Source organism: Sinocyclocheilus grahami, unplaced genomic scaffold, assembly GCF_001515645.1.
Source record: "Sinocyclocheilus grahami isolate Dianchi unplaced genomic scaffold, SAMN03320097.WGS_v1.1 scaffold98.1, whole genome shotgun sequence".
In the NCBI taxonomy this organism is placed as follows: Eukaryota; Metazoa; Chordata; class Actinopteri; order Cypriniformes; family Cyprinidae; genus Sinocyclocheilus; species Sinocyclocheilus grahami.
This window is the reverse complement of record NW_015505277.1, coordinates 1,079,319-1,090,320: the sequence shown is the minus strand read 5'-3', so window position 1 is coordinate 1,090,320 and position 11,002 is coordinate 1,079,319. Positions and strand designations below refer to the sequence as shown.

Genomic DNA, 11,002 nt, shown 5'->3' with positions numbered 1-11,002 from the left:
CTTTCTCTTTCCGTTTGCTCCGTTTTTTAAACACCGAACTTCAAACTCATCCATGTCAAATTGTTCATTCTTGAAGTAAACTTGTGTCCGTTTGGTGATTAAATAAACTGTTCTAGACCGCTGCTCGAGTTGAACGCGACGCGTCCAGGGTGTGTGTGAGTTCTCCTAGACTCAGCGCTGCGCTTTTATTTTGATTAGATAATCATCAAGTGTTCAAGAATAGAAGCAGTTAAAGTGTGAGAGTATACATGCAATATCCATATGTATATAATTGTAATGCTATGGCCTTTGTGTTTATATTTAAAGATGTGCATCTTTAAGCATGACAGTTGAAATGAAATGGTAACACTTTAAAATAAGAGTCCATTTGTAGCATTAATAATAATGAAAGCTGTGTAATGAAAGTATTGTTCCTTGTTAGAGTGTGTTCATTTCAACATTTTTATTATTATTATTACTACTAGTATGGTTCAGTACTGTTTTGTTAATAAAGCACTATTTTAGTTTTTGTTCAGTATCAATTTTAAAACTATCGGTTAATTAATCGGTATCGGCCAGTGTGGTCCAACCTAGCTATCGGTATCGGCAAAATCCACTGTCGGTCGACCTCTAATTATAACAGTAAGTACATGTAACATGTGTAACACGGACACCTTAAAATAAAGTGTTACCTAATTTCTTTAAAAAAAATTAAAAATAAAGAAAACCTCTTACTTAGACTTTTGAACTAGTGTATAAAATTCTAATGTTTTGTAATTAATTCACATAATTTTCATGTAAAAACACCAAACAGCTAATTTGGCCTGTTAGAAATACACTGTAGACATAACTAAAATTGTTAAAAAGTTGACCCTCTTAGTTATGTTGTGACACCTTCCCCATGTGACAACTTGCCCCGGTTATGCATACAAATGAATGTATTAGTATTGTAATAGTACTATATTAATTAGTACACATATGTGACATTGACATACCTTGCAATAGTCATTGGTTCGTTAAAATTATATACAGGGCCCTGCCGGAATAAAACCTGAAAAACATAAATAGTAAATCACATAAAGCTAAAAGTAGTGCAGTACCCATCAAACCGGAACACAAGACTTCCTGTCAAGCATTCTTCTGCACCAGTGACATTCTGTAACATGAGTTCTTGACCTTTAACACAGTTCAGTCAAGACTCCTTTCGTTCCTTATAAAACCGACTCCATATACATTATACGATATAAGAATTGTAACACTGTTACAACGCAAAACATTCGCAGTCCTCGTGTAAACTCAGTGTAAGGCAGCTGTCTGTCATTCATTGGCTCACACTGGTGACCTTCATGTCTGCGCGTCAGTGTGGACGCTACCTGCGTCGCAGCGGTGGAGCTCTCTGTTGTTCCGCCTCCTGAAGCCGCGTGAGTGAAAGCTCTTCTGCTGAACCCGCAACACCAGTCCAGCAGCACAGCCGCTCCAGGGCTGCTCCTCCAGCATCGGCTCCACGGCACCGCCATGCTGAAGATGCTTCCCCACCGAGGAGCCGCACATGCCCCGTGACGTCACGTCCGTTACCGAACCGGAAGAGATGTCACGTGGTGTGCTGCTGTTGAAAGAGGGCCATTTGGCGTGTACGGGTTATAAAATAGGCGTGGTATGGTGGCCCATAACTTGTCTCTAATTGGTCAGATTCGTAAATTCTAAATAATAATAATAAAAATATGTATTATTATCATCATCATCATTATTATTGTTGTTATTGTTGTATTTCAATTTTAATTATAAATAGTTACATGTTAATAAATAATATTATAAAATAAAATAAAAACCGTGTAAGGGTTATAAAATAGGCGTGTTATAGTGGTCCATAACTTTTCTCTTATAAATTATAAATAATAATTATAAATAATTGTAAGTGTTATTATTATTATTATTGTTGTTGTTGTTGTTTTTAATTATTTCAATTTCAATTATTAATAGTTACATGTTAATAAGTAATATTATAAAATAAAATGTTAATAAAATAAATAAATTCAAGCATACATAAACATTATAAAAATATCATATATATATATATAGTATAACAAATTATATAATAATTATTTTTTACAAATTATATTATCGTTATTTTAGTCAATAGATATAAATAGATACATGTGTTAATAGATCAAATAAATTATTGCAACAATAAATATTGATTATTAATGAAATAATTTTTGTATGACTCGGGGTTGCTGGAGGTAAAAGTGTCCAGATGAGGTTTAATAGCCAATAGAAAAACGGGGAGGTGGCTTAAAAGGAAGAAAACAAAGGTTCTGAATCTATAAAATTAATAGATTTAATCAGTTGTATTTTGTAGGCACTAAAGAAAAAAGGCCTGAGAGTCACATGGCATTTTGAGCCCCCGAGCGCCCCCTAGTCGAGCGTCGGAGTATTGTTTGTGTGACAAAGCAAATAGTGCTGATTTCTCCTCTAGTTCCGTGATGAGGTGAAGTACGGATGCGAATAACTTCATGTTTGTGAGATTGATGTAATGACAAAACATGGTTTCACGTTATTGTTATTGTTCTCGGCCGTCGCTAGCACGACATGCAGGGACCAACAAGACTTCTGTGAGAGTCAAAGTTGTAACGAACGAGACTTTGAGCAGAATCACTTCTGTGGAGAAATACCACTGACATTATCACATAAACTTTCAGGTAAGATTTACATTATGAGTGTAAACATGCTGTGTTACACCTCGACTGTGATTGAATCGCTGTCTGTGTTTTCCAGATGCTCTCCCTCTTGATGAGGTGGGTGGTCCTGTTATTCGTGCTGTGAAGGGCTGTGTGTTTGCAGAGTGTCAGCCCACCCCTCTGAAAGAGCCCCTGACACTGGCTGCTGTGTCACAGGTAACTAACCCTTCGGTGAAACTGTGCTTCTCGAATTGAAAAATGGTAGCTGCCAGTCAAAAGTTTGGTCACATCCAACCATTCTTTATTACTATTCTTGTTCACCTCAAAAAAAAAGTAATAAAGTCATCATCATAATTTATTCATGCCCTTATACACAATAATACACATCAGCATACTTTTAACAAAAGTATCATTACTGAAATAATGTAGATTAAATAAATATACTCAAGTGTGAACAGAATGTAATCTTTTCGGACACTTAATTGCAATAAAATGAAAAGTTATTAAAGTTTAAATTCATATTAAATGCAGTTAGCTGATCTGCAGAGACCTATTTAAGTAGAACGTATGTACATCTTTATAATTGTTACGTTCATCACTTCTTTTGTATTTAAAATACGGTTAAAGTGTACTAACAAATGCACGGACAAATTTACATTGGTAAACTGAAATGTACTTGAATGGCATTTCTATTTAAACTTATATATATATAACCGTTGTCCATAAAATGCGTTGCACAAATTCGAACATCTGGGTCGTGCTGTTCTGTTGTAAATAAATCTTAACCAATGATTCCTAATTGCATCTACTTCCAGAAGGCCAAATAAAGTGCTTCTGCTTTCACACTGAAATACACAGCGTCTCCCTGACATGCTGCTTCAACACTAACTGCTGTTCCTGAAACCACGCCTTCTTTCTTTGCGTGCACATTTGGGCGGCATTATGCTAATATTTCCACATAGTGACGTAGACATGTGGGGGCGTGTTAGAACGAGGCATTTTAGGTAGGCGTGGCTGACTCTTAACTTTTATAAAGAATATCTCTTTGGATTTGAGACTTTAGTCTTTGCAACTTTACAGATCTTCTTTATGCACCAAGAGCTTGTAACACTCCAAAGAGAAAGGAAAACTTGAAATCGCATCATATGACCCCTTAAAATGATAAGAACGTGTGCTTTTTTAAATATATCCTTAAGTGGCCTTTTATATAATCAATATTATATTGTCTACAAGTACAAGTTGTTTTCCATTAAAATGTGTTAAAATTAGGGTTTGTGCACATTCAATACTAAAAGAAAAATCACAAGGGGTGGCAGACCACTTCATCAAAACAAAATTATGGACCACCTACTATTACATAGTGTACAAATGATCCATAGCATTTGAGCTATATGTGTTTGTCACGAGCATTTAACTTATTGTAATGAGTTAATTAATTTGTCGTATTTACGTATTTATTTCGAAGAGATCTCAGTTTTCAGCTTATCAATTCCTAATCAACTTGTTTTTTCTTTGTTTTGACAAAACTGATTTCATGAGAAACAGGAATTCAATCAAGCTTGTCTAAATGCTTGTCAATGCCTTTGTATTTATGAGAGTACAATGGCATCATCAAATTCATCACTGTACCACCACAATACTTTTTTTGTAAATGTTGTTTCCACATATTTGATTCTCTTTATGTGTATTTCAGGATGTGTTGAGGAATATTTTGGATCTGAATGAGTCTGTGATTCAGAATGAAGAATTTGTTCTTTGTGTCAGTGGTGGAAAACTGTTTCCTGGCTCGATTCCACTGGCACACAGATACGGGGGCCATCAGGTAAAACTGAAGTTTCAAACCTAACAGCAATGGCATAATTTCAACTATGTTGTTTGATTATTATTTTTTATAGTTTGGTTATTGGGCAGGACAGCTGGGGGATGGAAGAGTACATTTGCTGGGTGAATATGCAAACAGGTAAATGTCTCTATAATCTCTAAACTCTCATCATCTTATGCCGAGTTCACACTGCACGATTTTCAAAGACGTTGCATCACTGTTGGTTTCAATTCACACTGAACGACTATCTGGGGTAGCATTCAGTTGTTGCTGTGTTCACACTGCACGATGGAACAATGACAGGAGGTTACACACTGACTTTACAATAGGGAGAATCACCGATAACGCTGTCTAGTGCAGGGTTGCCAGGTTTTCGCTACAAAACCCGCCCAATTACTACTCAAAACTAGCCTGAAAATAGCCCAATTGCTTTCGAGGGGGTCCCCCAGTAAAAATCGCGTTCGGGGGGTAAAATACACATTTTTTTGGCGGGGTTCTCCTGGTACACTGTAAAAAATGACCGTGAATTTAACGGTAAAAGACTGCTACAGTAAAAACCTGTTAAATGATTAACGGTAAATTCCCCTACTATATACGGTGAAAAACTGTATTGGACATTACATGTATTGGACATAAATTTTACGGTAGTATACCGTTTTTGGAAGTGAAAAATACCGTATAATTTACAGTCAATAACCGTAAATTGACATTCCCAGAATTCCCTGCGTTACATTTCAAATTTGATGTTTTTTTTTGTTGAAATAACTATGTTTCTTAGTTTTTTCTTATCAGTTTTGTATATTAGGGTTGTGTGTTACACCTAATGTTGTTAAATGAATGTTTATTGCATTATTTCAGTTTCATATGTGTTACCGTGATGGTGTTTGTGTGAATTACACTGTGCACCTTCTATATATGTTATTATTTAAAAGCTGCTTGTGATGGGCTTTGGTTCATCATGTGACTTTCTCATCACCACCTGCATTTGGTGGTTATCAGTGTATTACAAAGGTACATAACAGATTTCAGTACTTCAAATAGGTTGGTATATTAACATTATATCAGTTAATGAAATTACGGTATTTAACTGTAAATTTAAGTTAAAACCATAAAAACCTAAAACGTTGCTACTGTACTTTTTACGGTAAAATTCCGGCAACCACAGCTGCCGGTTTTTTACCATAAATTTTACGGAATTTTTTTTGCAGTGTAAAATTCCCATTCCAGGGCCTAAATATCACGTTATTGGGGTCGCTTCAACCTGCTGACATAAAAACAACCGGCGGCAATCGCGTATTTGGTAACACTGGTCCGCAAACTACGTTTCATATAACTCCTCCCCGAACTTCCCTCTGCCCTGTATCTTGGTCTCTCATTGGCTGTAGGTCATCGCCGATGTGTTTTTCAGTCAGAACTCATTGCACACAGCATGATTTTGAATCACCGACAGCTCCAGATATTTAGCATGGCAAATATTTCACGGGCGTCGGCGACGCATCGCATCGCATCGGCGATTCCCTCAGATCACGTCTTTGATAATTCACACCGCGTGATTGTCTCTCACGTGAACGAGCACCGATTTGCCTCCGATTTCGGGCATTTGTCGGCGATTTTGCAAAACCTGCCCGGCGAGTGAAAAATCGGGCTAAAATCGTGCAGTGTGAACTCGGCATTACACAATGTTTAAAGGAATTGTTCACCAAAAAATTGACATTTTCTTTTAATTTACTCATGCTCAGGCCATCCAAGATATAGGTGACTTTCTTCAGTAGAACAGTAAAGATGATTTTTAGCTGAACCCATGGTCTTTGTTTATTCATAATCTGCAAGGTAATGGGTGCCGTCACAAAAAGCAGTTACAGGAAATACAAAAGTAATGCCTGTGGCTTCTGGTGATATATTGAGGTATGCACACGTGTCCTCCTTCTCCGTTGTAAACAGCAATGGCATCACTTCACACGTGACTTTGCTACCACGCATGCATAATCATGCAACAGAAACCTTGAGCTCCAATGCTGTTTGCCTGAGGCTATGGAGTACAGGTATATAATGTTGTAAATAATCTTCAGTTTCTTGCACAGATCAATTGTTTTGCTTCATAAGACCTCAATATAGCATCAGAAGCTACAAGTATTAATTTAGTTTTTCCTGTAACAGCTTTTTAGACTCTCAGTGTGACGGTACCCATTAACTTGCATATTATGAATCAGCTAAATATCATCTTCAGTGTTCTACTGAAGAAAGTTAGTCACCTGCATCTTGGATGGCCTGAGAGTGAGTAAATGTGTGGCAATTTTTTATTTTTGGGTGAACTATTCATTTAAGCATGCAGCTGAACAATGAAGATATCTCAGTTTAGAAATGTGACAGGTGTTCTGAATGAGAGTAGGCCAGTCTACAGTCTCTCTTTTTTTATCCAGAAAAGGTGAAAGATGGGAACTCCAGTTGAAAGGCTCAGGAAAGACACCGTACTCAAGGTGAATTTTGCTTCTGTGGTTTCACAGTATTTGCTTTATACTGTGTGTTATCTTAAGAAATACATAATTATTTTTCTTAGTTGTTATACAGTATATATATGTCATGTCATGATGTTGTGTGCATAGGTCTGGTGATGGACGGGCTGTGATTCGCTCCTCTGTGAGGGAGTTCCTGTGCAGTGAAGCCATGCATTTTCTGGGGGTTCCCACAAGCAGAGCCCTCAGGTGCATAAAATACACATCATACACTATTTTATATGTGTGTAAAATAGTGCTTTATACACAGTCTCTTATGTATGCGTACATATGCGAAGATGCCTTATGCTAATTAGTGAGGTGGGAGAGAATGAATGGGCATGCACAAAAACATTAATACTGTATTTACCACCTTCAAATTTTGCTGTTTTGCTTTTTTTCAGTCTGGTTGTAAGTGAGGAGCCTGTATGGAGGGATCAGTTTTATAACGCCAATGTCATAAAAGAAAGAGGTAAAACTACAATCAGATGAAAAAATACTGTAAATGAACACTTTGTTCTTGATCAGTCTTTATCTTTATAAATCATGGCATGTGATTGTTCTCTGTGTCCATCAGGAGCGGTTGTTTTGCGCCTGGCCAGGTCCTGGTTTCGTATTGGTTCGCTGGAGATACTAACTAGAACCGGAGAGTTAGATGTCCTGCGGTAAATTAACTTTAACTCAGGAGGGTAATATTTATTCTCAGACTTACTCTCATTTAATGTTTTTTTCTGTATTTCATTTTTAGGACATTATTGGACTTTATAATTAAAGAGTATTTTAAATCTATTGCGATGAATGACCCTGACAAGTATGTGGTATGTATCTCAGTGTCTCTCTTATGTTTAGTTGTAATACAGAGTTATTTTATACTTTCTAACCAGCTTGACTATATTTCACTGGGTTTCAGGTGTTTTTCTCTAGAGTGGTGAATGAAACCGCACATTTAATCGCCCTCTGGATGTCAGTTGGATTTGCGCATGGTTAGTTGACTCTTCTTTACTAGTTTAATTATCACAGACTGTTATATTATAGATTGAGCTGAATACCCAAAATGTTCAACCATATGATCTGCATCTTCACGCAGGAGTATGCAACACCGATAACTTCAGTCTGCTTTCTGTCTGGCCAGGTCCTGGTTTCGTATTGGTTCGCTGGAGATACTAACTAGAACCGGAGAGTTAGATGTCCTGCGGTAAATTAACTTTAACTCAGGAGGGTAATATTTATTCTCAGACTTACTCTCATTTAATGTTTTTTTCTGTATTTCATTTTTAGGACATTATTGGACTTTATAATTAAAGAGTATTTTAAATCTATTGCGATGAATGACCCTGACAAGTATGTGGTATGTATCTCAGTGTCTCTCTTATGTTTAGTTGTAATACAGAGTTATTTTATACTTTCTAACCAGCTTGACTATATTTCACTGGGTTTCAGGTGTTTTTCTCTAGAGTGGTGAATGAAACCGCACATTTAATCGCCCTCTGGATGTCAGTTGGATTTGCGCATGGTTAGTTGACTCTTCTTTACTAATTTAATTATCACAGACTGTTATATTATAGATTGAGCTGAATACCCAAAATGTTCAACCATATGATCTGCATCTTCACGCAGGAGTATGCAACACCGATAACTTCAGTCTGCTTTCTGTTACTATTGACTATGGCCCGTTTGGATTTATGGAATCGTATGACCCAAGTAACTTTCTTTTTCCCATACTTCAAAATATTAGGGACCATTTTCTTGTAATAGTTTAAAGTTTGTTGTATAGCATAACATGTAACGTGTGTGAATATATACGTATCATATATAATTCATACAATTTTCCTTTTTAAGTATAGTTCAGTACAAAATTAATTATTGCTGCATTAATTGTTGTATTCTATTCTATTAAGTGAACATGAAACTAACCTACCAAAAAAACAACATTGCTACAGCATTTTTTTTTCTGTATAGATTTTGTCCCCAACACATCTGATGATGAGGGCCGGTACAGTATAGGAGCTCAGGCTAATGTGGGCCTCTTCAATCTACAGAAACTTCTAGAAGCTCTGAAACCACTGCTGACCCCAGATCAGCTGTCACAGTAAGAGCTCTTTTTATTTTCTGATTGTATTGATCTGGAATGAAACGGGTGATTCATGTATCATTTCATTTGTTCATTTCAGGTGTCAGCAAACACTGAAAGAATATTCACAAACCTACCATCAAAGGTCAGCATGCCATTAAACTGTACACTGAACACTGTATTAATTATTCTAATCTAATTCTTCGAATTTTGTTACAGATTCCATGAACTGTTCAAAGCAAAGTTAGGCTTTCTGGGAAATCAAGAAAAGGATTCATATGTGATTGCATTTCTTCTAAAGGTAAATATTAGCTGTGTGTGCGTGCGTGTGTGAGAGAGAGAAATATACATTCATTTATTTATAAAAAAATTTTCATTTTTTACTAAACTTTTACTGTTAGATTTTTTTAATTCCATACGGTATTAAATGACCAAATCTATCAAATAAAGTTCAGTGTCCTGTTGTAATAACTGCAGTAAACACAAAGAGTAGAATTACATGTATAACGTTGTAGAGTTAAATGTATAATGTATGGTGTGTGATGTGTTGGTTTAAGCTGATGGAGGACACTGGAGCAGACTTCACCATGACTTTCAGACAGCTGAGTGAAGTCACTCTGTCCCAGCTTCAGACGGGATCCTTTCCTCCGGTACATTTCCACACCATTCACACCCACAGCAGCTGCAACATCCATGATTTATATAATAATGATTTCAGTCCATTAACTGTGTCTCTCTTAACAGTCGATGTGGGCTCTGTCAGACCTCTTATCACATGAGTATTTCAGAGACTGGGTTCAGCTGTATTTAAAGCGTTTGTCAAGGTAACATTGCTGCAATCTACACTCGCATACATTAGAGCATTGAAATGAACATCTCTCGATGTTTTAATCTCTGTCTCTTAAAGGATGAAAAGTGACTCAGATGCAGCACGTCAAGACAGAATGCAAGGTATTTTTTGGTCTGTGTTGTATATATTGTTACATTACAGTACAGCAAACTACCATTCAAAAGATTTTTTTTTTAGAATGCTATTGATAGAAGTCTTATATGCTCACCAAGGCTGCATTTGTTTGACCAAAAGTGAAAAGAGTAATATAGTGAAATAATATTAGAGTTTCCTATTTTGATATTTTAAAATTTTATTGATTCCTGTGATGGCAAAGGTGAATTTTCAGCACCGTTACTGTCAGCATCATTGCAATTATTGACGCTAAACTTTTGAATGGTAATGTTGTTATGTGTTATGTCGTTATGTGTGTTGACTGCTTTGTTTTTATTTTTCAGGAGTCAACCCTCGGTATGTATTGAGGAACTGGATGGCTGAATCTGCTATCAGAAAAGCAGAGAAAAATGACTTTTCAGAGGTATGACTGCATGTGATGAACTTTTGCTTTAATATGTTACTTTGAAATGTACTGTAGGCCAGACAATTACACAAAATCTACTATTTTCAGGCAGACTATTATTTTTTATAAGTGATAGAATGTCGTATGATGTATTTCTAGGTGGCGCTGTTGCAGAAGACTCTAACAGAGCCGTTTGTGGAGCAGGAGGCGGCTGAGAGAGCCGGATACTCCAGTAAACCTCCATCCTGGGCTCAGCAGCTGAGGGTCAGCTGTTCTTCCTAATCTATGTTCTCAATGTAAGCATAACTTGAACATTCATTTGCATCAAAACATTCTGCAGTTCTACACAAGCATGTGAAATTTTGCATCATGCATCTAAATAAGAACTCAGTAAGGCCTGCCAGAATCTGTTTAACAGTTAACTTTGCAAGACCGTATTTACTGACATTTCATTAGCAATGATGATATAGCATATTTGTAATACATACAGTATATAATCTAAGTAGCTGCATAAGAACAAAGTATTTACACATTTTTAGTTTTGTGGTGTAATAAAAACATTTCAAACAACAACAAAATTAAAGCATCCAATTTGTCCTAATGTCACACCA

The 11,002-nt window shown here is 36.4% G+C and overlaps 2 protein-coding genes across 2 annotated transcripts in view; one reads left to right on the top strand and one right to left on the bottom strand.

Annotated features, from left to right (window-relative positions):
• pdss1 (prenyl (decaprenyl) diphosphate synthase, subunit 1) overlaps positions 1 to 1,566 on the bottom strand; it is a 15,679-nt gene extending 14,113 nt beyond the window's left edge. Inside the window, exons 1-2 of the mRNA XM_016276101.1 lie at positions 1,353 to 1,566; positions 965 to 1,030 (exon numbers count right to left, since the gene is read on the bottom strand). Coding sequence (XP_016131587.1) covers positions 965 to 1,030; positions 1,353 to 1,496 — 210 coding nt within the window. The 5' untranslated portion in view covers positions 1,497 to 1,566. The remainder of the gene's footprint in view (positions 1 to 964; positions 1,031 to 1,352) is intronic.
• Positions 1,567 to 2,468: 902 nt separating this feature from the next.
• Positions 2,469 to 10,686, top strand: LOC107588027 (UPF0061 protein YdiU-like). The gene is made up of 20 exons (XM_016276013.1): positions 2,469 to 2,678; positions 2,755 to 2,873; positions 4,351 to 4,479; positions 4,553 to 4,617; positions 6,900 to 6,956; positions 7,083 to 7,181; positions 7,376 to 7,443; positions 7,549 to 7,573; positions 8,104 to 8,166; positions 8,250 to 8,319; positions 8,412 to 8,484; positions 8,589 to 8,672; positions 8,931 to 9,060; positions 9,143 to 9,187; positions 9,262 to 9,343; positions 9,600 to 9,692; positions 9,787 to 9,866; positions 9,950 to 9,993; positions 10,330 to 10,409; positions 10,551 to 10,686. Exons 1-20 carry the CDS (start codon positions 2,513 to 2,515, stop codon positions 10,671 to 10,673), a joined length of 1,695 nt encoding a protein of 564 aa, XP_016131499.1. The 5' UTR covers positions 2,469 to 2,512; the 3' UTR covers positions 10,674 to 10,686.
• The last annotated feature ends 316 nt before the right edge of the window (positions 10,687 to 11,002 follow it).

Coding starts and splice junctions, on each gene's coding strand:
- LOC107588027 (XM_016276013.1), top strand. CDS start 2,513: ATGACAAAACATGGTTTCACGTTATTGTTATTGTTCTCGGCCGTCGCT. Junction 4,480..4,552: donor ACAGATACGGGGGCCATCAG/GTAAAACTGAAG, acceptor TATTTTTTATAG/TTTGGTTATTGGGCAGGACA. Junction 8,167..8,249: donor GGAGAGTTAGATGTCCTGCG/GTAAATTAACTT, acceptor TTTCATTTTTAG/GACATTATTGGACTTTATAA.